We start from the raw sequence: 26,306 nt of genomic DNA, 5'->3' as shown, positions 1-26,306 counted from the left end.
TATAATAACTGCATAAGTTATCATCCTTGCCTTACTCTTTAAGAGCTTAAGTCCTGTTGAAGTCAGAGAGTCTTGTCCTTTGCTTCCGTGAGAGCAAGTGAAGGCCTATGATAATTTCTGGAAGCTAATGAGTATTCAAAAAGCTGATACTTTTTTTTTTGTGAGCATAACTTTAAATGTGTAATAGTTTTGTTATTGAGCAAGAACTTATGGTCTGTGTCTTGAGGGGGAAAAAACAGCAAATAACAGTGTAATCATGTCATTATTAGATCTGCATAGGTTATCTTTTGCAATTGAACTAAAAAAATGATTTTTTATTTTTCATAAAATACTGTAAAAGAGAACAATAAAGGTCTAGCTGTTCCAGTTTTGGGGTTCATTGATGTATTGCATTTCCTTATAGATTGGGAAAAAAAAATAAATCAAAAGGAACAAAGTATATAGCACGTGTAGAGGTTTTGTATAGAAGGACTGGTACGTTGTCTAGATGAGGGAAGACATAATTATTTTCATATTGTTTTTCAAAGCATGTATTTGTAACTTTCTCTGCAGCCATAAATTTTCACCAAAGATTCAGGAGCTAGATGTGTAATGAAACAACACTAAGGAAGCCAAACAGTAAGGCAGACAGAAAACTAAAAAATTGACTTTTCGTTTTAAGGTGTGAAGCCACTCCTTTTTGTTCTGCTCCTTGAAATGGTCACTAAGGTGTGGCAAAACCCAGGGATGATGATGAGTGGCCAGTCATACTAAGCTTCAGTATTTGGCTCAACCTATTAACAGTGAATTTGATGCATCAATTTGGTTTTCCCTTATGTAAGAGAATACTAGGAGCTTTAGAGAATTAATTACTTGGATTTAGAACCATTTGTCTCTGTTTACTGGTTTGTACTACCTGGACAATAATAAATTAGTAATATTAGCAATAATGTGTTTTCTATTTGTGGTTATAAATAGGGCAAAGAACCTCAACTTCTGTATGACGCTGATGCTGAAGCCAAACCAGTTTCAGTCCTTATTCAGGATCAGCTAAATTCAGGCTTATGGAGGCTTTGTTGCGCAAGACCGCGTTCACTTCTTCAGCTATGCTGCTCTAAAGCACTGTGTTCACTTGCTCTGGCAGTCAGCAAATTATGGCGTGGGGTTTATATTTGATGTTGTGTAATGCATTTCTGTATTGGTTTGTTCCCTTTAAGAGGAAGGAAAAAAAAAATCTCCTTATACAGTTTTTCAAACTTAGATGAAACCACCTGGCTACACCTCGAAGGAAAGGATTTCCATACTGTACCGGCCTGCCTACCTGGCACCTCTCCCCTCCCACAGCACGCCCACCCCGGCCTTTCTGTCCGTGCCGCCCCGCTTGGCGCTCCCCTCAGGGCGCTCCGCCGAGGCCTCGGGGCGGGCCCTGCGCGGGCCCCCCCGGCCCCCAGGCGCGGCGCCCGCCCGGCCGCGCTCCTCCCCGCCCGCTGCCCCTCAGAGCGGCGAAGCCGCCATTGGAGCCTGCGCAGTGCGGCGGGGTGCGGCCGCCGTGCCGAGCCCAGCCCAGCCCTGCCCTGCCCTGCCCTGCCCTGCGCTGCCCTCCCCGCCTGGCAGCGCCGCCCGCGGCCGCCCGGCTCCCCCCGGCCGCGCCCCGCAGCGCTGCGGGTCCCGCAGCGCGGCGCCCCCGCCCCGGCCGCGCTCTGATGGGCCTGGCGGGGCCGGCGCCATGGCCGCCCTGTACCAGAGCGCGGACCCGTCCGCCTCGGCCTCGCCGAACAAGCTGCTGGCGCTGAAGGACGTGCGGCAGGTGAAGGAGGAGACCACCCTGGACGAGAAGCTCTTCCTCCTGGCCTGCGACAAAGGTACGGGCCGCGCCCTCGGGGAGCCGAGGCCCAGGCCTCTCGTCCGAAGGCCCCAGCCCATCTCCGCGCTGAGCGGTGCCGGCCTCCCCTCAGCCCCGGCCCCGTGCCGGTGCGGGGTTCCTGCCCCGCGGGGAGTTGCTGAAGCCTTTGCTGCCTGCACCGTGAAGGTTGCTTTAGGATGGGCAGCTTGTCTGCGTATCGCCAAGGCTCACGAGACGGGGTTCCTATGAATCGCACCCAGAGAGATGGATGTGAAGAGGTTTTCCTTTCTAGAACACCAGGCTTAATTATTTTTAGCGTACTTTTTTTTTTTTTTTTTTTTTTAATCGGGTATTAATAGTCTTAAATCAAACTGGTCTTAATGTTTTAAAAACATTGGGCTCAAAAACAAGCTTTTGATCGTGTGGCAAATGGTCATGTGTGTTTCGGGACATAAGCCCGGCTCTAGAAGGAGATGTTTCTGTGCAGCCCTGCCTGCTGGCCCTGTGTCTGGGTCAGTGACAGCCGGGGGAGCTGGTGCAGAGCTGGCAGCCAGTGGGCTTCAGAACCTGGTTCTGGCCCTCCCTGGGGCTGCATTCCTTGCCTTCAGACAGCCGTGCTGGTAGCGTAGCCTGTCCTGTAGAGCACAGCAAGCCACAGGCTTCTCTCAGAGCGTAAGCAGAGATTTAGGGAGCCAAAAGGATGCACAACAAAACAACATTTAACTGTAGTCTGTGGGGCAGTTGTTTTGCAGCCAGTACTCCTGCAGGCTGTATCTGAAGTTTCTGTAAGTATTCTGCAGTACGGTCTGTCTTTGTCCTGGTCTTCTACGCTGCAAAATAATTTGTTACCCAAGACAAAAATGATTTAAAACTTACGTGTTTGGCAGGAAGAAGCACTTAATATTGAATAGGGTAGGATCTGTACTAGTATGTCTGCACTTAAGTCAAATAGGAAAGTGCAGCTTGTGTGCATGTTACGGTTAGTTTTACTTGCTCATCAAACCCGCTACCTTGAATTTGATGACATTGTACCACACCTGCTTTGATAATGTATGCGTTAAAAATGGAATGAAACAGAGAAGACTAATGAGGCTTCTTTGAAGGAAGACGCAGATGTGTTTGCAGCACTGTAGAGAGGGCTCCTCTGACGCTATGGCTCCTCTGCACTGAGAGACCTCTGATGTAGTTGACATTTCCAGTGTCTCACAGGGTATGTCTGGGATGTTGCCCCAGTTTTGAGAAGTGTCCCAGCTTGTGTGTGTGTAAGACTGAAACTAAGGGGATTAAAGTACGTCTTGGTGCTTTCCTGAAAGATCTGCCAATGTCTTTAGATTCCTATCTGATGGGAGAATTCTTATCTACCTGGGCTTCTTAATTGCTTGATGCATCAGTGTCTGTTGTCAGATGTTGCGGAATGTTGTCTTCTTTGATGGTAGCTGGTACTTACAATGTTCACATGCTTTTATTGCCTTATAATAAACAGAACACTAAGATATGCTCATACGTTGGTGGTGCAGGTGACTACTACATGGTTAAGAAACTCTTAGAGGAGAACAGCTCGGGTGAAATGAACATAAACTGTGTGGATGTGCTTGGAAGAAATGCTGTTACCATAACCATTGAAAATGAAAATTTGGATATTCTACAGCTTCTTCTGGATTATGGCTGCCAGGTATGCAACACATAGATTATTGCAATTTTTAAGTGTAGTCATTAATCTGTTTATTCTGTTTTATATAGCTTTTTTTGTTGTTCTTGTTGACACATCAGGATATCTAGGAAAATGCTATCTGTCTTTATAGGCACTTCAGTCCTTTTTTTCTAGTTAGGAATTGTGAAAATTGTTTTCTCTCGCTAATTTATTCTTCTAGTGGAATTTTATTGGCATGGCGAATATATACTAACATTTTCAATTATACTAACAAGTCTAAATTTTATTCTAAATGCTATTCCTGTTTTAGATATAATGTGTATGTTATATTCAAACAAAATAAATAGTGTACAGTCAGTGCATAACATTAAAATGTTTAGAATGTCAAGACCTCTTTGGCTCTGGAATATAATAATTTTTAAAATGGGAGCACAGTTAGATGCATGTAGATTCTCTTAGAGGATTTCAAGTTAAGGCAGGCATTCATTTCTTTAGTGCCTTCCTGTAAAACCTGGTCTGTGCTGGTTGGCAGAGGCAGTTTCATACTAATGGTGCTTGCTTGGCTATGCTATACTGCTATAAGCATGCTCTGCTACTGCTGGGAGAGTTTTAGCTATGACAGTTTTAAGCACCTAAGACAGGGAAGGATACTCGTCTTTGTTAGGTTGTTTAATATTGGACAGGGAAAAAAAACAAGCAGCTTTCTTCTCCCCAGATCTCTATTTTAGTGGCAGTAATAAAAGGTGTGTCTCTCTTTTATTTTTAAACATTTGAATTTTCTAAAGTGAATTATAAAGAACACTGTCAGCTGTAGGGGAAAATGAAAACCTATGTAGCTTAACTTCAAAGGTGTTTCAGAAGTAGTTATGAGTCCAGGAAAAAATAGCCGTATATTCATAGCTTTACCACAGAACTAGGAAGGCAGGCCTGAAGTGTCTGATATGTCTGAGTTGTGTTACACAGACACTTGGTTTTAACGTTTTTAGTGGACACTTCCATAGCCTTCTTAGTAACCTGTCCCTTAGAACCTGATTTTCTTGAGTCTCCTATATTGTTGTTGATGTAAAGTAATTTTTGCACCTGGTTCTTTTGCTGTTCATGCAATAAAACAAATTGTCAGTAGTACTATGCTGACTCCTGGAATGACAGCATAAATAGTAAATAAAAAGTATCCTGATCCATGGTCACAGTGCAGGATATTTTATAGTACTTACTTTTAAGAAAATAAAATTGGTAAATTTTAATTTAATACATTTTAAATTATTATTTAGTTTGGCTTTAAATTGACTCTTCATTCTGTTTAAGGTGCCGCTGTTTTTACATACAGCTTGTTTTCTTTCCTTAGTCATCAGATGCACTTTTGGTGGCTATTGACTCAGAAGTGGTGGGAGCTGTTGACATTCTACTTAATCACCGGCCAAAAAGATCTTCCAGACCAACCATTGTAGTTGAGTGTTGTTATTCCTTGGATTTTGGTTGGGGAGTAGGGGGCTGTACATTCTGGGTAACTAGTATTTAAAGCAATGTCCTTAAATGAAATTCTGCATCTCATAAAGTCATAGAATCTGGACATCAGAGATTATTATTACGGAGTCTTTGGTATTAAAGTGTAGAATATGTTGTTTTGCTTTACTGCCTGTAAGAATCCAGTGGTTTTATGCATGGCAAATGCTAACAAATGCCTCAGGAGAAAAAAAGTAGAGTGGTTATAAAATCTTCTGTTGCCAAGAGTTTGCAAGTTAACTAGCAATCTTGACCAGTATATTCATATATTGAGCTTCCTAGAGTTTTCAGATAAACATCAAATCTTCACCTTGAAATTAATCATTTGAAACTTAGAAACTTCCCCTGGCGATGCTCAAGTATGAAACAAGGAGAAGCAGATCAAAGGAGAGAAGGCATAATGCACTGAATAACACTGTGTCAGGATATTTTTCCTGCACTTAGATAGCAAAAATGTTTTTGTTTTTGTTTTTTTTTTTCATCAAAATAGAGCAATACTCTTCTTAATACCATATACGCATATATTGGAAAAGGTAGGCACTGAATGTTAGGTTTTCTTTCTTAATAACCCAGAAACATCCTGTGTCCATTGTTCTTTTTCCAGTATTTATATGAGAAGTGTTCGAATGTTGTTACAATTTTTCCCTCATTTTCATGTTATGAAACTTTAAAAAATATTTTGAAGGAGGAATTCATTGGGAGCACTGTTGAACAGTCAAAAATAACTTGCGTGTGAACACTGTAATACAGCTGCATGTAATAAATTTAGATACTTCCTACATTTTATTCTAGAAACTAATGGAACGCATTCAGAACCCAGAGTACTCAACAACCATGGATGTGGCACCTGTCATTTTAGCTGCTCATCGTAATAACTATGAAATTCTCACCATGCTGTTAAAGCAAGATATATCGCTACCCAAACCTCACGCTGTAGGCTGTGAATGCACACTCTGTACTGCAAAAAACAAAAAAGATAGTCTGCGACATTCCAGGTAAGAGTTATCAATTATAGACAATAATGAAGAAGGTATTGTCTTAATTTCCTTGTATCACCTGGGTCTGATTCAGTGTATTTCCTTTTTCTCTTAAGGTGAGCTTTACAAGTGGTTACCTTCATTGTATTGTAGTGTCTGTTGTCATAGGTGGTAGTTTTCGGGGTGGATTGTGCTTGAATTGGCTGGTATAAAGTGGTGGCTTTCTTTCATTTTTGTCTTATATTCTTACTCATTGTACATATTAAGCTAAGTACCTTTTTAAAAAAAAAATAAAAACTAGTTGTTACATAAACGTTCTAGTTGTCAGTGGCTTGGGAGCTTAGGAACTGTGCAAATAAAATTTTTCTTAAGTTAATTAACAGTGCCTTTTTTTTTTTTTTGTGAGCCAGAATGAGGAGGTGTATAATACTTTATCTTGTTTCTATAAGTTTATATGTAGCATGGATAGATGAATGTAAGCTAAGACAATTTTTTCCAGTATTCTTGAAAGTAGGAAGTTTGCTTGTAAAGGTGCAAATGGGGAAAGGGATTTACCAATCTTAACCGTATATTTTATCTGGTTAACTTGATAATATATTTGAAGGCTGAATGCAATTTAATTTATAAGAGTTTGGGGAGGGAAAAATGACCAACCTCAAAGGTTATGAGTGGACTGCACTCAAAATGTACCATTAATTATTGCATAATGACTTTGGTGCGTGTCTCAGTGACTAAAAAAAAGAAGGGAAATGATAGGATGATTATGCAGATACTACAAGCCACCTTCTGGTACCTGTGATAGCAACATCCAGCTGATACCATCCTTAACTTCGATATGAGAAAAGCTGTCAGTGTATCCCAAGCAAATAAACTTCGAGATGTTTGAGAGATCCATCCTAGTTTCAGCTACAAGTTAACAGATTTTTATTTCAGTCTTTGGGAGCTGTGAGTTCTGAGAGGGTAAAGCAGATGCTTTTCCTGAATTTTCTGTAATCCACATAGCATTATGAATCCCTCTGCAAATGACCTAGCAGTAATTGTGGTAGGAAATTGAGAGGGATGTTCCATAAAATACACAATAAGAAATGTAGTGACTCTTTGCTCTTATGTTATTCAAACTTGAGTCAAGCAGAAGAATTATTTTTCTGGTCTCTTTGCTATTTTATCGATTTTTATTTTATTTTTTTATGTTTACATGTTGCTTATTGTTGCTATTTAGCTGTATCCAGCAATCTGGAAAGAACCTGTTCTAGCTTAAGGAATTTCAGTCCTCAAAGAACTTTGGAACATCCTTTTTCTGTTTTTCTGTTTGGATAATGCTGATTTTTCAGCTGACAAGAAACATGAAACAATGGAAAGGGGAATAATATTTCAAGAAACTGAATGTGGAGAATATTAGTGAGAATAGTAGAAAATGCAAGACTGTATGTATTTGTCTGTACCATATGTTCTTTATTCTGTAATTGTTATTTCTTTGTGCCAGCCTTAGGAGAGGAAGAAAAAGTCTGCTTAATTTTTTCCTTAATACAGTTTGTGTTTTTCTTAAGCAACAACTTCAGAAAGGCCAGTCAAAACGTATGTTGTCATACTTGGATGCTAATTATCTTGTCCTTGTTAAGGAGTTTGAAAACCTTACTGGGGTATACCTAGTTGCTGAGGCAAAGCAGCCGAGTCTCCCAGCCCCTGAGAACTTGGGCTTTTCGTATGGCATCTGTGTTAGCTAAAGTCTTGAAGGGGACGTAGACGTTTGATAGGGAGATTTTCTACAAATGGAGAAGAGCATGCACTGTGCTTTGTCTGCTTGGTGAATGTTGAAACTTGATTTACTTTCAGTTTTAAGCAAATGATAATTTAACCCTACTGAAACAGAAATGTCATCTCTTGGACTCTTTTGGTGTGGCATTATTTAGGAAGATGGCTGTGGGCGGTGGTTGACTCAGAGATTTGAACAGCTTTAATTAGAATTGCAGACTGAATGGTGTCATTTCAGTTACTAATCCTACTGGACCACCTTCGCAGCCAGAGGGAAATGGTGGTAAGCAATTTGGAGGATGAGGATTATGAAAAAGGTGTGGCAGAAACCGGAGCATTGAGTGGAAGAGAAGCTCCTGGAGTTGTTCATGGACTGGAGATGGCAATGGCTTCTTAAGGGCTGGACATCCAGCTGGTTCTAGAGGCTCTTGGCCTGGGCTCCTGAGCACAGCTGAGGACTGAAATTAGTGGTCCGAGGGTCAGCACAGCCTCCCTCTCGGTCATTTGCAATATCCTTAATGAGGAGTCTGCATCAGAACTGCATGTGAGCCTTGTGCACCTTAAGAGACAAATGTGGGCCATACCTCTAGTGAACTTACATTCAGGGTTCTAGATGCTTGAAGTTCTACCCCAAAAAGAGACTTTTATTTTTGTTTCATGCCAAACTAGTTTTCTAAATTTTGGCTCTATACTGATATTACCGATTTTAAATACTGCTGTCATGCCAGACGCAGGTATGTTGTGTGGTGTCATCTAAGACTTTTAATGTGTTGCGTTTCAAAATTTGTTTTTATGAATGTACACTGAAAGTTGCTGGTAGCGAAAATCCTGCAGAGGATTTTACAAAAAGGCTGGGTACTTACTTCAGGTATTTGAGTTAGATGACACATCTCTGAGCACAGTATTCTCAGGAGATGTAACACTAACGCTTCAAAAATAATACTGTTGTGCAAAATAGAACTGGTAACCTGTCTAAAATATCCTGCTTCTGGAGTGGGGATAGAGTGCTCCCTAACTCACCTCCATTGTGGCCCACCATTTTGGGGTTCCTCATAAAGGAATGAGGAACCCCAAACGTTTCTGAGTTCATGCAAATCTCGTTTGCTTTCCATAGAATTCAGAAAGCTTCTGGCACAAATCTGTTTCAAGTGAGGAATATTTTGAATCAAGGATGCAAGTTCTGTTCTCTTGTGGATATGAAGAAAGTGTACAGACTTTTTGTTTTGGCCTTCATGGTCTACCTGGGATAATTCTACCTATCTGAAGCAGCTGAGATATTAAGGCTCTTGCTATCTCTTCCCCACTGTTTTGAATTTAGTTTGTTCAAATAGGGAAGTGAAGCATTAAAGGTAACCTTCTCTCTTATTTCCTCTTGAAGAACCATGAGAAGTACTACGTAACCCTTAAAATGTCAATATTTTACCAATAGTATTACCGTAATGGACGGCCTTCTGCTGATGGTACTGGAAATAGCTAAAATAGTGAGAAAAAGAAGAGGAAACTGGTTTGGTAGCTAACTTTTGATACTTAGAATAGTAGAGATTCAAAGTATATTTGAAGGACAGTGTTTTTCATGACATGCTACATTTAATTACAGTTTCTGTCTTTAGGAAGGCCCATTGTTTTGTCTTGAAGCTGTTTTATGCAAATTTTTGAAATAGCTTCTGATCTGAGCCTGATAATAAAATGAAGCATCTTCATTTTGCATGCTGTTCTTTTGTCACAGGTTTCGTCTTGACATTTACCGGTGTTTGGCCAGTCCTGCTTTAATAATGTTAACGGAGGAGGATCCAATTCTGCGAGCTTTTGAACTTAGTGCAGACTTGAAAGAATTAAGTCTTGTTGAGGTTGAATTCAGGTAGGAATTGGAAAACACCAACTTCAATACTTCTGTGAAAAAATATATGTAGAAGTGTGTGTGTGTGTGTGTGTTAGAAAATGCTTATTTGTATTTTTCTTTCGTAATCGGAATGTTTGATCTGATAATTAGGTATAATTAAGAAGTTATATAAATTAAGATTCCTGTAAGGGGTAAAATGCTACCTTCCTACACAGCATATGAATTATACTTGATTATCTTGCTTAACAGTTACAGTGTTACCGTTTTGTGATACAGCTTGGCACTGAAATGTACTGCGTGCCATATGAGACAAGTAAATCATGTGATTTATTTTCTTGTGTTCACTATAGTAATAGTCAGTGAATAGACCTCAATTTTCAGATGCAATGAATGAAGCAAATCCCAAAATATCTTACCTTCCCAGTGGGAAGTCCAAATTATGAGTTAAAGGTATTGCATTTTGTGACTGCTACATTTTCTCATCTCCTGCAAATAATTCGAAGCCTTAACTGTTTATATGGAATTTAGGATATAAATAAGAATTCTGTAAGTCTGTTTCACAACTTTTTTCTCCATAGTGGAGTTGCAAACTACACTCAATTATTATGTTACATAGAAACCTACTCAGAGTTGTCTTGAGAATGCTTGGATCTTTAAATACGACTTTTTCATTTGCCCAATATACAATCCCAACCAAAATGGATAGTTAATAAGCTAAAGGAAAGTCTTGTTTTCAGTGTAGTAGTTTCTACTGTTTCTGTGTCTTTCAGAAATGATTATGAGGAGCTAGCTCAACAGTGCAAAACCTTTGCTAAAGACTTGCTCGCACAAGCACGGAATTCACGGGAGCTGGAAGTTATTCTGAATCATACATCTAGTGATGAACATGTAGACAAGCGAGGATTGTTGGAAGAGAGGATGAACTTAAGTCGCTTAAAACTGGCAATCAAGTATAATCAAAAAGAGGTTTGTCTTTACTGTAATGTGGTTGGCTTTCCATGTTATATTTTTTAATGATTCATTTAATTTGCCGATTAGAAATCAAAACGTGGTCTTAACCTGGAAACGATTAAAATTCTGGATGCATAATTCAGGCTTGGTTGCTGGCTTTAGAAAGAAACTGAAATAGTGAATGCTTGTAATCATAATTGGCCCATAGCTCTTTTATTGTCCGTTGAGAGAATTATTTCTACTTAATATTTTTCCTATTTCCTGCACATTGGTGGTTTATTATAGCTTGAAAATTAGTTTTAATAATGTAAACTAGTAATCAGTATTAAACAACCTGATATCCTGAGATTGATTTCTCATTGTTTTCTTTTTTTTTTTTTTTTCCAGTTTGTTGCTCAGTCTAACTGCCAGCAGTTTCTTAACACTGTGTGGTTTGGACAGATGGCAGGCTATCGACGCAAGCACACGTGCAAAAAAATTTTGACTGTTTTGATGGTTGGAGTTTTCTGGCCAGTTCTGTCCCTGTGTTACTTATTAGCCCCTAAATCTCGAGTAGGTCGAATAATTCACACTCCTTTTATGAAGTTTATTATTCATGGAGCTTCATATTTCACATTTCTTTTATTACTTAATTTGTACTCCCTCGTCTATAATGAGAATAAGAAGAATACAATGGGGCCAGCCCTTGAGAGAATAGACTATCTTCTGATAATATGGCTAATTGGTAGGTATGATGTGAGTTGTATGACAATGGCTGGTATCGACTAAACAATAACTATTTGTACTACCTCTCAAAAATCATCATGTTACTCATTACTGCGAAGAGCAAGCTTCTGTTGAGCATAGTGTTACAGGGGGGGGAAATGTCTTTTGAGGAGAGAATGTGATATGTTACCACAATCTCTAATTATCACAGAAGGTGAAGTGTCAGACAGAATGCTGTAGGACCTAACGGGAGGAAAGTGAATTTTACTTCAGAAGGACAGGTAGCATTTGGAGTGATGCAAGTGAGATTCAGTTGTGCAGTAATGAGTGTAAAAGCTGTTTACCTTCCTAGATTTGGAATGTTTTTAAATTCTGATCTATAACAGTAACAGTGATGATAATAGCACAGAGGAAAGCAAGTGTACGTTCCTCAACTAATTTTCTTTGATGATGAAGTTGAGGAATGAATTTAGTTCTGACATTACCTAAAGTTTTTAAGATTTTTTTTTCATGAACAGGTAGTATTGTTTAGTATGTAGATGGTTTAATCACTGTGAGTCAAACGTTTTGTGCTTCTGATCAGTAAACGATATAGCAAGTTTTTAATTTATTCCACTTCTCTTTTCCAGTATTGTAACTTTACAATTCTGTTAGTTATTATCACCAGTTATCATAACTGTACCTGAAATGATGCGTGTTAATTCTGCTTTATGCAGTAGAGGGAGCACAGGTATAATTTTTGTGGATTAGGTTCCTCATGAACTTTTGGTTGAAAAATCATTAAATCTTTTAAAATGTTTTTGTTTGTTTTTGTTTTTAAATTAAAATTTGATAAATAAAATCCTGGAGACTTACACTTTAATATGATGTAAGTAGATATGTATCATTTGGTTGACTGGAATTTTAAAAAGCAGTGATAGAGTTGAGAACACAATTTTTTTCTAAACTATTTTTCTAAACAGTTGTGGGTTGTTTTCTTTGTTGATGATGATTACTGTAATTGTTTAGCTATATTAAAACTGTTAAGTAGTTCATGCAGATTTTTGAAATCCCCAGTACCCCCACACAAACACATGTGGGTCTTAAAAGAAACGAGAAGGCTTCAGAGCACAAGAAAGCATTGCAGACTCCTTCTCTGTTTCAAGAATCAGTGTGATTTAGACATTCTGTTGATCCATCAAATCTAATGTAGATGGAAGGTGTGTCATTAGGGGGGCTTGGAAATCTTAATGAAAGGCCATAGAGGCCTTGTTTTCTTTATGTAATATTTTAATGTGGACTTCAGGTAGGATTAAAATACTTCTAAATAATCACTGTCAAATGATCGCAGCAGAATTTGTAATGCTTAGAGGTAGCAGCAAGTTTTGCGTTTTACAATTAACATTCAAAAGCACAAATACAGTAAGTTTCCTTTCCAAATAGTTGAACCTAAATCATAAAAGTTTATTCCCCAGCAAAATAAAGCAACAGAACTCAAATTACTGTTTACATAAATGTAAGATCTACTTCTCTGACTCCTTTTACTGATTCTTTAACAAATTCAGTGTGAGATGCATAAATCTCCCTTCTTCCTGGTTCAGCATGTAAGTCTTTCAACTAACTGTGCACAGAAGAGTTTTTGTATAATACCATTCAACATTGCTGTAAATGTGACTGAACAAATAGTCATACATAAGTATCTTTTTCTTTTTTTTTAATTTACTTGATCTTGCTGGGCCAAGAGTCTAAGTTGCAAAGTCATAAAAGCTGAACTAATTCTAACAGTTTTTAACTACTAGTAATATATAGGCTGCTTTTCTTCTTGGCCTAAATATAGAGGCTTGCATCTGAAGTACTCACAAAACCATAAATAAATGATTATTCATAAAAATCAAAGGTGCCATTATATTTCACCTAACAGTCCTTTCAAGTTTTATAAAAACATCATCCCGTAACAGACCTTCAGTTAATAAAATTCTCAGCAATCATATCTTTCTGTACAGCCAGAAATGGTTAGCAGTGGTAAAATTCAGTTTGCTATCAAGATCCTGAACATTTGTATGTCTGTCACCCTAACTTAAACTTTTCATTTTTTGCAGTCTCAAGCTGTGGTTTATTTTCTCTACTTGTTATATAATATCAGTAAGGGCAGGAAATATTTCTACTGACAGTTTGGATCTTCTTAGTAACAGTTACTGAGCTGATTGTTCTTAAGGAACATTTTATAATACATACATACAAAACGATGTGATGCTTTAGATAGTAATGTAATGGTATACAATGCTTTTGGAAACAGGTGAATACGTTTCCTGTAGAAAAAAAAAATGTATTCTGGACTTCTGCCTTTACTGAAGTTGACCCTTTATATGCTTTTTCTCATGTTCATTTCCTTGCATGCTATTTTTATCAGAGAATGTATTTCCTAGTTTGGAAAGTAGGTTAAAAATATGAAATATTTTGTTACCTTTTGAGTAGTGCTTGTAAACTTAACATGATTTTTTGATTCCTTTCTATTTGCTAATATTTCGTTTACCATCAAAGCCAGTCAAAGTGCTTTACTTGTAATAGAGAATCTACTCAGTGAAATAGTTTGACTTCTAAGCCTTTTTTTTTTTTTTTTACCTCTCTTCCCCCTGCAGGAATGGTGTGGTCAGATGTTAAAAGACTTTGGTATGATGGTTTAGAAGACTTCTTAGAAGAGTCCCGTAATCAGCTTAGTTTTGTCATGAATTCCCTTTATTTGGCAACTTTTGCTCTGAAAGTAGTTGCCCATAACAAGGTGAGCACCCATCTTCATAGATCTGAAGCTCCTGAGGGCAAATACAGAAGCTCGATTCTTTCAACAGAAAATAGAGCTCACGTTTGAGATAGAGACAATAGTAAAAAGGATTAAAAGTTTATTTTGATACTTGTATGTTTGATTCTGATAGGAATTGTATGTATTTGATGAGCTAACAATGGTTTGTTTCTGTAAGATCTCTGGTCTTGGGCCTGGCTTTCCAACTTGAAAGAGAAGTTGATAGGGAGTTAGAAGATGTCAGACATGTAGACAGGTTGAAAAGGGAGCTAGAAAATGCATCAACACAGCTCTAAGTAGTCAGGGACCCCAAACAGGGTTAAGAATCCTCTTACTGTGAACTGACTAGTCTTGCAAATGGCTGGATTCTCATTTGGGGAAATCTCCCCATGTAGCTCCTCCAGTATGGCATTTCAGTTAGTGTGATTCCTTAGATCAGTACTGTGCAGAAAAGCTAGCAGCAGTAAGCTCTGTATTTAGATTGCCCAGCATTTTTTTCTTACAGAAAGGTTTGGTTGGTTGGTTTTGGTGACATATGCTCAAACATTATAGGTGGTTGGTTTTGTTATTTTTGTGGTTGTTTGATTTTTGTTTTTTGTTTTTGTAGTAGGGACAAAAGCCCCAAGGCTGTAGAAGAGCTTGTGTTTTCTCTGTGAAAAACCATCTGGTTTGATTGAAGATGCAAATTTTGAATATGATCATTTCCATTCTGTTGCGTGTGTTTTAAGCTGCACAGCATATGGCAAGCTGCCAGAACAATTGAACATGAATATTTTAGCAAAATCCAAGCCAGTGCAGTAGCACCATTGTTTTGTACTGCAAACTGTGAGTTGATAGGTGTTCTGGCAGTTGGGAAGAACTGGACCGGTTTGTTTCCCTTGCAACCTGATTTTTGGCTCATTTCCTCTGTCCTTATATAAGTGATTCAGGGGCTGGTAATCATTTGGAAAAGAAAGCTTTGTTTCTGTTTTTGTTTTTTAAAAAAAAAAGGAAGAAAGAGAGAATGCTGTGTTGGGCTGTCTTCTGAACCATTTGCTTTGGAATCAACGCATGTATGTAGGAGTATAGCAGTTCCTTTGCTGAAATTAGAGCCCTTTGTTGCTAATTTAAGTTGTAACCTTTTTGAAGATGCAGGACTCCTGTCCTATGTAAGAAGCACATGATGATTTTTTTTCAAAATTTATTGTGTATAAATTATTTAGCAAACCAAATAAAAATGCCTGTTTCACATCTTAGCTCCATATTATAGACACTGAAGCTGTAAGAAATGAAGAGGCTTTGGAGCAGAAGGATTTGTACACATGCAATTGCAATGCATAAAAAAATCTTTGTTTCTTGTCTTTGTGCGGCATACTTTCAGGCAAGTCATTTAAAGCAGCCTTCTGTTCCTTAGCTTTAAGTGTCCATTTTAAGACTGTTGATAATATAAATACTGAATGTTTCCGGCCAAGCTAAAAGTTGGGGATCTGTGGGTATTCCATAATTAGTTGAGTAGTACCTAGTGGATATACTTCACAGGTGTATTTATACCAACATTTTATTTACATCTTCCATTTTCTGTAGTCTTTCATAAATCCCTTGAGGGAACCCCATGTCCTAAGTCTCTCTAAATCTTTCTAAAACTGGTTAAGACATAAGCTAGTAAGTGTGATTTATTTTTTTCCCAGCAGGGTTTTAATATTGTTTTTAACTGAGAACTACTGCGCTAGTCACCGCACATGTTTATAATAGCACACAAGTCCCTGTTTCCACCAACCATGCAAAACAGAGTGGAAAGGGAAGCAGAACAGAGGAATTTGCTTAGCATTACACAAGTGAGGAGCTGAATTTAAATTCCCTGTCTTCTATCTCCCTCTGGGATGTTTTTTAAAATGCCTTGGTCTAAAAAGAATGAGATATCTGAAAGTGGTGCTCCATCTGTCAATCATATATGTTCATTTCTTTTATGCTATTACCTGCTTTGGAGGTAAAAACAGAGTGGTGCATTGGTGCATTTCTGTATTTATAACGTAGATGACATCAGTTTGTTCTTTTTACATTGCAGTTTCATGATTATGCTGAAAGAAAGGATTGGGATGCATTTCATCCTACATTAGTGGCAGAAGGTCTTTTTGCTTTTGCTAATGTTCTAAGTTACCTACGTCTGTTCTTCATGTACACAACCAGTTCTATTCTGGGACCGCTCCAGGTGAATATCATTACTGCTCGAGAAAATATTAAATGTGATCTTAATCTTTTCTTCTTCTTCTCTCTCTCTTTTTTTTTTTTTTTTTAATTCCCCTTTTAAAATGTACTGGTTTGGATGGGAAAAGGTAAAAGATGGGAAGACAGTGAAGTTCACTTTATAATTATTTTTTAATAATAATTGTACATATACTGTCTTTTTGTTCTCATTTTTGTTAGCTTATATATCGTGTAAGTATTTGAAGCTTGAAAACTGCAAGGTTAGTTTTTTCCTGTAAAGTTCTATGGAAATGGTAGCCCTAACATCTTATCAGTAAAAGATAGATAAACGAGATGGGTAGCACTAAGGAATAATCAAAAGCCTTTCTGTTTTTTGATCATCTCACTGAAGCTGAGTGTAAATAAGAAAATTACTTAAAACAACAAAAAAAACCAAGACTATTGAAATAATCATCATCTACTTCTAGCCAGTTACAAGAAAGAAACACAGGTTTCTTACTTCTTTCTTTGAATTTGCTTGGAGCTTTCCCATGTGTAATAATCACATTTTACTTACATAATACATTTAATTCAATGATATGGAGGGGTTGGGAGCACTCACAGTCACCTATGATGGTGGAACACTACAGACTACAGCAGTTTGTAAGTTAAATATGGGGTGTTTTTTTCTTTGCTTGAAGTTTGGTTTTAACGCTTTTTTGTGGAAAGCATTTGCTTTTCTTGTCCTGACTTGAGAACAGACATAGAATTTTCAACTGAGTTTATGCTATGCTGTATTTTTGTTGTTGTTGTAATTTGTTTCTTCTTTTAAGCACAGATACAATCATGTTAGTAGGTTCTTGGTTCTATTCTTTATTTTTAAAATTCAGATAAAATGGATGGCTTCGAGGGACGAATTTGGCACTTCACAGAACGTCTAGCATGTTGCGGGTAGGAAAGAGGACCTGGGCCAATACTAAGTCACCACACTTAAGATTCAGTTACCTTATTTGCTCCTTTTTAGATTAAAAGGAGGAATGCAACTTTCTTCAAAATATTCTGAGAACAGAAGTCACTTCTTTGTTCACTGATACATACCGTGTATGGCAACGTTTTTTTCTGGTCTGCTGTTTAGCTTGAGTCCTCAGTGCTGACTGGTTTTGGTATTTTGCCAGACTAAAGCCCTCACAAATTGAAGCACCTGTTTTGCTAAAGACCTAACTTACTGAAAAAAACTTCGTATAGATGTACTTCCAGTTTTTTTGGCCAAATCAAGATTCCTGGGAGATTTCTGACAACAAATCTGATCACTTCTCTCTTCTATTGATGTGGTTTTGTTTTTCTGATAGTGAATGGATTTAGTTAATAAAGCTGATTGTCAACATCAGTGTTGTGTTTGTAAGTGTTGAGTGAAGAGTTGCTTGGAATAAATAGAGTAGTCATTTAGTGATTATACTGATGGAATTTGTCCGAAATCAACGCTTTATCTTCTCTCTAATGAACAGAACAAATTTTAAGAGCTTATGGCAAGTGAGGACGATCTGAAGGGATTCTGCAAGAAACATTATCATTACTATAAAGCCAGGATAAATGTTTGAGAGTAGCATTTTTTAAAACTCTTGCTTTGCATCAAGAGCTGCACCAGTGGAGACTCTATAATAAATAATTTTGGCTCACATCACTAGGTCTTGTATCAAGGCTTCAGGATCTAGCTGAAAACCTCCACTTAAAGGTTCAATTCCTAGTTTTTAATGATTTGGAGTACTTAATCTTGCTATGGAAATAATTATCTTTTAGAATACTTTAAATAATCATTTCAAAAGAATAAATAATTGCTTCTTTAATTGCTGTTCATAAAATCGTCATTTAATGGGCTTTAAAAAGAATGCTCATAGTGCATGTAACCAATTTAATAATGCCGAAAGATGTTTTCTTTTTATTTTTCTTGTCCTTTTCTCTAGGTATGTTGCTGTTAATTATTTTTATATTTTTTATTTATATTTTTGAATGGAAATGTACTTGCATACTTTAAAAAAAATAAGTCTTGATCTTGCAGTAAGCATTAGGCTGTTGTACAAATTGATTGAACATTGAAATCTCTCCACATTTTCAAGAGGTTCACTGTTTAATGTGCACATTTATTTATGTGCTAGATCTTTCACAAGTTTTTTATTAGGAGCCTATGTTATGAAATTTTCCAGGTAAATAAAAACAGTCAACAGTCACTCCATTCAGTGGCACACTGAAGGTTATGTTATTCCTGTTGGCCAGGACAGCTTGTGCAACAACTCTTACAGTATTTTCTGAAAGTAGGTCACAAAGTTCAAATGGTGGTAATCAAATATTGCATGGTAATCCCACAGTGTGGGGGGGAAAGGAGCTACTGTATTCTCTTGGCTGCTAGAGTTATTTTTAAGCATTCAGTTACTTTACTTACTGACTAATAAAACTTGAGCTAATACAAATTTATAACTTCACTCTGTGGTGGTTTTCTGTTGTTTGGTTTTTGTTTAAGTTTTGGGTAGCTTGCACTTCTTGTACATTCTTGCTTCGGCTTTCAGCTGCTTTGCCTCTTTTGTATGGGACTGCGAGTCAATTAAAAGTATTTTTCTGTTTATTGAAAGCATAAATATGATAAAATGGTATGATGGGGATTGATTCATCCTCTTGACTAAATGATTACTTATAATTATTGCGTAGCTGTGCCTTGTTGCATGTAATCTTTAAGTCTCTGTGGCAAACTGCAAAGAATGGTAGAGAATGTGCTGTGCTTCACGGGTACTTGGTGAGTCTCCTGCAGCACGGGAGGGAGCAAGAGCTGGCAATTCATTTCTCAGTAAACTTGTACTTAAAAAACCCAACCACTGTTCTGGACTGTGATTTGGTACAGATTGTGATTCGTATAGTATTAGGATATGCAGGATTTCAGTAGTTTATATATAGGAATAGATTTATCCAACCCCATTTTGTTTATTTGCATTCAGTATAATAGTGAATTGGTCCCTGAAGAGGCTTGTAGGAAGAATAATTTAAATGCTCTCAACAGTTTATTTTGTCTGTATAAAAAATGTTGTTTTGTTTTTGTTTAAAAAAAAATCAAGGTCTTTCTTTGCATAGGAAAAATTCCAAAGTTAACTTTTTTTTTGCGAACTTCTATATAGGATATTTTGAAATGGAAGCTAATTATTTGAATTTAGTGTCCAATCTTCTGTACTTCAAAGCCTTCATTTTTTATGTGGTTATGCACCTACACATTGTGTATATTTAAAATCTTACATAAAGCATACAGTGAAGTAATTCTGTGTTCTGCAGGTGGTCTTTGGTACATTATTTTTGAGAAGTGGTCAATTACAATCCCAAATGTTTTGGTGGAAAAAAAAGTTCAGTTCTTCATTAAGTGTTTTCTTAACTTCAGTGACTTCACTGTGGCTTTTTATTTTACTTTCTGTTATGATAGTTGTGTTCAAATCCATCTCATCTATTGCTTTTATCTTTTGATTTATGAACACTTGATTATCAGTAGCATTATGAATACAGCATAAGAAGTATGTATTATTGAAAGGTAAGAACATATAACATAAATTTTCTTGTGAATGCAGTTGTCACTGAAAAATGGTACGAAGATAACTCCCAGTTTTGTTATCTCTTTAACTTAAAAATATAAGATGCTAGAATATGAACAGATTTTTGTTATTGATTGGAGTGTGAAAGAAAGAACACAAACAATTACGCATTTTACTAAAACAGGGAATAAATCTATTTTACAGATTTCAATGGGACAGATGCTGCAAGATTTTGGAAAATTTCTGGGCATGTTTCTTCTTGTCCTGTTCTCATTCACAATTGGACTGACACAACTTTATGATAAAGGATTTACTGTAAATGAAGAAGAACGGGACTGTGCAGGGATTTTCTGTGAGAAACAGAGCAATGACACATTCCATTCGTGAGTTGACATGTCTGAAATATATCTGTATTCTGGCCCTTAATTCCTACTAATGAAACAAAACTGGAATTTTTCACTGAACTTGAATTTTGCATCAGCTGAACTCACTTGATTTTTGCTTTACCTAACCATTTTTTTTTATTTTTGCAGGTTTATTGGCACCTGTTTTGCTCTGTTCTGGTATATCTTCTCACTAGCACATGTAGCGATCTTTGTCACACGCTTTAGCTATGGTGAAGAATTACAGTCATTTGTGGGGGCTGTTATTGTTGGTACCTACAACGTGGTGGTTGTGATAGTATTAACTAAACTCCTTGTGGCAATGCTTCATAAAAGTTTTCAGCTGATAGCAGTAAGTGGTTTCTGATTAATTATCAATAATTGCTAGCCACATCTTGGATTTTATACAAATCTCTTGCTACAGTGTGCAGACTAATCTGCAAACTTCCATGAATGAGCTGTAAACTCACAAGTGACATTTTTCCATCAAAAATGAAGTTTTTATTTGCTTTGATCCAAATAAAGTAGATAAACTGCATGTTCACATAGAATAATCAAAGCTTTGGTGCTCTGGGAATTGAAGACTTTCTTGATTCATTGCTGTTCAAGTCAAGATGCTATTCTTCTTTAGGTGTGGTACTTACAATTTTGGTCATTTAATGTGGAGTTTAATAGCTGAATTTTCTATTTAATCCACAGTATATGGTGAATTCAATAGATATATTTCATATTTTGATTATTTATTATTAATGTAGCAGACTGTATATTAAAATGCTATATAATAAAAATTAAATAGTGGTCAGTTATTAACATAATTGAAAAAAAAAACATATTAAAAGAGTTTAAATATTATTATTTTTTGCTTCTGATCTCTGTTAATGTTTCTGGTGCTTTAGAATCATGAAGATAAGGAATGGAAATTTGCTCGTGCCAAACTTTGGCTTAGCTACTTCGATGACAAATGCACACTACCTCCACCTTTCAATGTTATTCCATCTCCCAAGACTATCTGTTATCTCTTCAACAGTCTCAGTAAATGGATCTGTTCTCACACATCAAGTGGCAAAGTGAAACGTCAGAACAGCCTTAAGGTAAGAAATGATTGGGAAAATTGTAGGCTCTGAAGCTGGAAAGATGCTGCTTACTAAAATGATTCAGCAGATTGCTGTATGAAGCTGCCTGTCACATGGTGAGTGCTACTGAGATAATTAAGAATTACAGGATAATGTGCGTTGCATCCAAAATATAAACAAATACATTTTAGCTATTTCTACTTAAGTAAGATTCTGTTAACTTAGTTTGGGGATTTTCAACCCCCATCCTTTTTCCAACCCCCACAATTGCCCCAGCAGTAGTCTAGAAGTGTGCTTTGATTGAAAATTTAGAATAACCACAAGGAAATATGTGCTAATCTCAAAAACAGTGATGTATGCTTTCAGGAAAGTAATTTGCTTGTGACTTACTAAAGAAGTTTCAAAATAAATAATTAGATAGGAACACTGTAGCTTCTCATTTTGGGGACAGGGAGGGGATTCTTAAATATTTTTACTGTACCCTGTAATTTTGTATCTTCTTGCTGTTAAAAAAAATAAAAAATAAAAAAATAAATAAATAAATTCAAAGATTTGACAGAATATCAACAGAGAAGCTCTAGGGATTATGGAACTCACAATTGCTCATAGGACAACTACCAAGCCAGGTAGGTTAAAAATCTTGTTTTGCTGGAACAGCAGCTTATCATTTAATTTAAATTTTGCTAAGAGTTTACACATATTGTATGTTTGTGCACATCAGGGTGTGTATATAGAAACACTTCCTTATTTTGTTCTATTCTTTCTCTGTTTGTATATAGGCTTTAGGGCTCAAAAATTACTTTTGCTTAAGTAAATGTGTAATATTTGTTTAAAGGAATGGAGAAATCTGAAGCAGAAGAGAGATGAGAATTATCAAAAGGTGATGTGCTGCTTAGTCCACCGTTACTTGACATCCATGAGACAGAAGATGCAAAGCACGGATCAGGCAACTGTAGAAAACCTAAATGAATTGCGGCAAGACTTATCAAAATTCCGAAACGAAATGAGAGACCTACTTGGCTTTCGAACTTCTAAATATGCGATGTTTTATCCAAGAAATTAAAGCCAAAACAAATGAGAAGTGTCCATCTTCAGATACCTTTAGGTGAAAGTGTTGATCTAATTCTGTTGCAAGACTAAATTTAAAAGGAGATTATTGCACAACAATACCTTTGAAAACGTTTGCATTAGTTTCAGCTAGATGAGGAAGTGGTGGAAATAAATGCAAAAATGGTTATAGTAATTTTCTGATGCTCTTAATCGTAGTGTGTATATACAATGTATATAGGATTTTTTTTTAAATGTTCCTCAGACCGTGGCTGTCAGGTGTCAGAGCTTCATAATTAGCACAATATGTTTATTTCTTCTATTTTTGCTGTTCCTTTTTGATACTTGTTTTTTCAAGTTATGTGCGAAGGCTTTTTAAAACAAAAATCCAGACGATGTTTATTTTTAATAGAAAAGTTGGATATAGAATAATAGAAAATTTCCAACACAGTTGGAAATAATGTTTGACTGTAGGTTACAGTGCATGTGAAGGCTGTGTGGCTTTGAAAGAGGCAGTTCTAGTGCCAAGTTTTGTAAACTATGCTGACTGTGTACTGACATTTCTAGAACAAAGAAAGAGAAATCAAGACTCTTCTCTTTCATGGGAACGTTGAAATTTTGGGCTCAACAGACCAAATGTTTCTAGGACATTTATGGTTTTACGTAAGACAATCAATTCCTGCTTGGATTTTTCAGCAGTGCCTCATAAGTATGTTTTACTATGTATATTAAAATCAGCAACAGGATTTTAAAAGTAACCTATGAAACTTTAATGTCTACTATTTGGGGGTTTTAAAGTCTGATTATTTGAGTTGTTAAATACAGTGATTTAATAAAAATGAGGTGGAGCGTGAGTGCTATTGTTTGCAATGCTGAACGGTTCCACTGTGAAACACTACACTTCTTGCTGTGAGAACATGCATTGTATGGGATAGATGTAGCATGAAAGGGTCTGCCTTAGAGAGATTTTACCCTATTTTAAACTTGTTTTTCCTTCTTTTAACTGCAGTTGTTGCGAAGTTGAAACTTACTTTGTGTGTGTGTCAGGAGTATTCTGTTTTGTGAACACATCCTTTGACTTAGCTTACAATGGACTGTAAGGGCTTTGTGGATTTTCTGTGCTAGAGGGTCCTATATGATTTCTATGCTTATTAAAGTTCAAGTTGACAAATTGTAATTGAGAAATGTGAGATGCCTGTATTTTTGATTCTGAAATAAGTATATTTATGACAGTTAAAGGATTGATCGAGAATTTTACTGTTATGATGGTGCTCTTCTAAATGGTCTTACGTCCAGAAGGCGCAGGTAGCCATAATGGTCTTTGACTACAGTTGATTTTCAGAGGCTGATAGAGGGTGAAGGCTTACATAAATGTTTACTTTTCTTAAAGTAATTCTTATAAAACTTTTTCTCGTAAAGGTATTATATTTTCTGTACTATGAAATTATCCATATCTGAACTAGGGTTTAATATTATGCTTCAAGTCTTACTTACTTACTTCTTCAAGTATAGAGGCATTTTGAACAGTCTCTTTTCTTTTCATGTGAATGAGAAGCTAATCTCTTGTCTTCAAAGCAGAGAGGATCACTGAATTTTGTATTTGGATGGGGATCTCATGTTTGAATAATACACCAACATAAAAACTGCTGTATGTTATGTATATCTGAGAGAAAAGCTAACAAATAAAAGCTCTTTGAAAAATGTATTAATATTGGTCATATTTGAAAAATGCTATGTTAGGTAACGTATTGAAAGTAATTGCTTCGTCATGTTAAGATAGGAATTCTAAGGAATATAGCTGCTATTAATGTTGTGGGTTTTTTTGTTGTTGTTGTTGTTGTTGTTGTTGTTTTTCCCTTTTACAACTGTCCTTATAACTACAAGTTCATTTACCTGGTTTCCTGCTGTGACATGAAGCAACATCTGAGCTAATTCTGAACAAGCTAGATTGGATCCTAGATATGCAGTGTTAGCTGCTTGGCACTCAGTTCATGATGATTAGTTCTTCTCAGAAGGCCGGGTATGTTTATTGATAACACTGTGTTGTGCTAATGCAGCTATTTCTAACCACTTCTGTAATGTGAAGCAGTCACTCAAACCTCACATAATTCAAGGCAGCACCTCTTTGAGGTTTGGATTGAACCTGTGGGTTCCAGATTTTTTACTTGCCCCTGAAACGCATACATAGAGATCTTAAGTTGTTGGTTTTTTTGTTTGTTTCTTTCTTTCTTTCTTTCTTCTTCTTTCTTGCAGTACACTAGGTGTATGACACTTTTCATCTGTGCCTTGTTAGGAAGCCTGTAACAGCTTTCAAACTTGGATACTAATCAGTATGGATTGGTTCATACAATATAGTTCATTTTCTATTATTCTTCAGATTTTCCTAGTTCAAGTATATCAAACATTTTTTTTCTAATTTGGCAGTTTAATACTGGCCATTCCAGAATGTCAGGGATCTGAGATCTCCCACAGAACACACACAGAACACTCATAGAACAGTTCTGGACATGCACAGAGACAAAATTTTATGTCTGTGATACTTAAGTGCCAAAGGTTACGCAGCAGCAAGATGAGGCCAAAAAAAATGCTCCAAACAGTATTCTGGGTCTTGGTTTAATCAATTTTAGTTCCTTAAGAGATTTAACTGCAAATACGTGGTATGATTTCATCAAACTGTTGATTTGTTCTTGGGGACAAATACGTCAGAAGGTTAGCCATGGATGGACGAAATGTCTTTCTGAGTCTACTGAAAAATGTTAATTTTTCTTTTGTGTTGATGTCAATTTAATCAAGGCAACGGTAGCTCTAAGACAAATTTAATCTTTCTTTAACATCTTGTACATGAAAACTGTCATGCTACTTCTGTTTACAGCAGAAAGGTCAAAAACATTCACTATGGAAAGTCATCGTACTTTATTCTCTTGGTAAAATATTTTTTTAAATCATTATTTCTGTTGGAGTGGTTTCAAAAATTATATCACTTTCAGTGTGATAATTGTGTTACATAATTTTGCATGTTTGCAGGTTGGATTTCATATGCTTGAATTTTACATTCACTACATCTGCTTTCAAAACCTGTTTCTTTTTGGAAGGTTGTTAACTTCTGTTTTGTGTCTGATTCTCACATGAGAGAACTGGCACTGCGCTGTGTTTCTTGAAGCGCTGGCTCTTGTTTCCTGTTGCAAGGCTACCGCTTTCAGCACTTTGATTCCTGTAAGGGGCCAGTCAGGCTTGAGTCTTCCAAACTGGGGAGTGTAGCAGGAGGAATCCATTTAGATTCCATCTGCAGTGCGCACAGATATAAAAGGCTGTATTCAAGTGGTCTTCATATATTCCTTCTACTGCAACACATTTGTCAGTCCTCAGAAGTATGTTACATGTATTTGCATTTAAAATGTTAAATAGAATTTGGATTTATATGTTCTTTTATGAATGAAAAGCAATTTGCTTTTTTGAGAAACAGAAAGGTGTTCAGACTGGAAAACAAGCTGATTTAAGGAGAGTGGTGAGAAGACCAGGCAGGCAGGAGCTTTCCCTACCTACCGTTGGGGGGAGAAGGAGCAGGCTGCTAGACTCTTCTTGCTGCACTGAAAAAAGTTACGTGACAGATGGTCGTGTTGTCATAAATAAAAATAGATTATTGTAGTCGAACACAGTTCTGAGCATGATTTCCAAAGTGCTTCACCCCAGACTGCTGCTGGGAAGTGCAGAGAAAACAAAGCGTAAAACCCCTTAATCTGCACAGGAACTGATAGTGAAAACCAAGGCATAAAACTGCAATTTTAAAATTGTGAAATTACATCTTGTTTGTAAATAAACATGGCTGTCCTTTACACTGTTTGGTTCAGTCAGTAAGGCAAAAGCTTAGCAATCCACAGAATGTGTTTTACAGTCCTGAGCTGTTTGACATGAGCTGCCAGCACAGCATTTTATATGTGTAGCATCCCCTACTTTATACATAATGAATAACTAGGTAGTATATGATTTAATCTTAAAATATTTTATTAAGCACAGATAATAATGCAGGAATCCATGTAATAAAAAAACTTCAGAGAAACAGCTATGTTATAATGAGTTACTATAAATATTGCACTTAGAAT

General features: G+C 36.7%; 1 protein-coding gene across 5 annotated transcripts; it reads left to right on the top strand.

The window, feature by feature from the left end:
- Positions 1-1,360: 1,360 nt before the first annotated feature.
- On the top strand, positions 1,361-23,849 carry TRPC1 (transient receptor potential cation channel subfamily C member 1). Of its 5 annotated transcripts, XM_084292302.1 has the most exons (13): positions 1,361-1,841; positions 3,340-3,494; positions 4,819-4,920; positions 5,769-5,971; positions 9,432-9,563; positions 10,316-10,511; positions 10,884-11,220; positions 13,820-13,959; positions 16,022-16,165; positions 19,908-20,086; positions 20,237-20,438; positions 20,983-21,177; positions 21,995-23,849. In XM_084292302.1, exons 1-13 carry the CDS (start codon positions 1,706-1,708, stop codon positions 22,220-22,222), a joined length of 2,349 nt encoding a protein of 782 aa, XP_084148428.1. In that variant the 5' UTR covers positions 1,361-1,705; the 3' UTR covers positions 22,223-23,849. The 5 variants fall into 5 exon arrangements, with proteins under 5 accessions (XP_084148428.1, XP_084148429.1, XP_084148430.1 ...); XM_084292303.1 differs by lacking the exon at positions 4,819-4,920; XM_084292304.1 differs by lacking the exon at positions 16,022-16,165.
- Positions 23,850-26,306: the final 2,457 nt, after the last annotated feature.

This window comes from Netta rufina (genome assembly GCF_964035555.1).
Source record: "Netta rufina genome assembly, chromosome: 9".
In the NCBI taxonomy this organism is placed as follows: domain Eukaryota; kingdom Metazoa; phylum Chordata; class Aves; order Anseriformes; family Anatidae; genus Netta; species Netta rufina.
This window is presented reverse-complemented; position numbering and strand designations above follow the sequence as displayed.

Bases quoted from the DNA above. Each gene is read 5' to 3' on its own strand.
- TRPC1 (XM_084292302.1), top strand. From the start codon at position 1,706: ATGGCCGCCCTGTACCAGAGCGCGGACCCGTCCGCCTCGGCCTCGCCG. The intron at 9,564-10,315 runs GTAGGAATTGGA...TGTGTCTTTCAG, and splicing joins CTTGTTGAGGTTGAATTCAG to AAATGATTATGAGGAGCTAG. The intron at 16,166-19,907 runs GTGAATATCATT...TCTATTTTACAG, and splicing joins CTATTCTGGGACCGCTCCAG to ATTTCAATGGGACAGATGCT.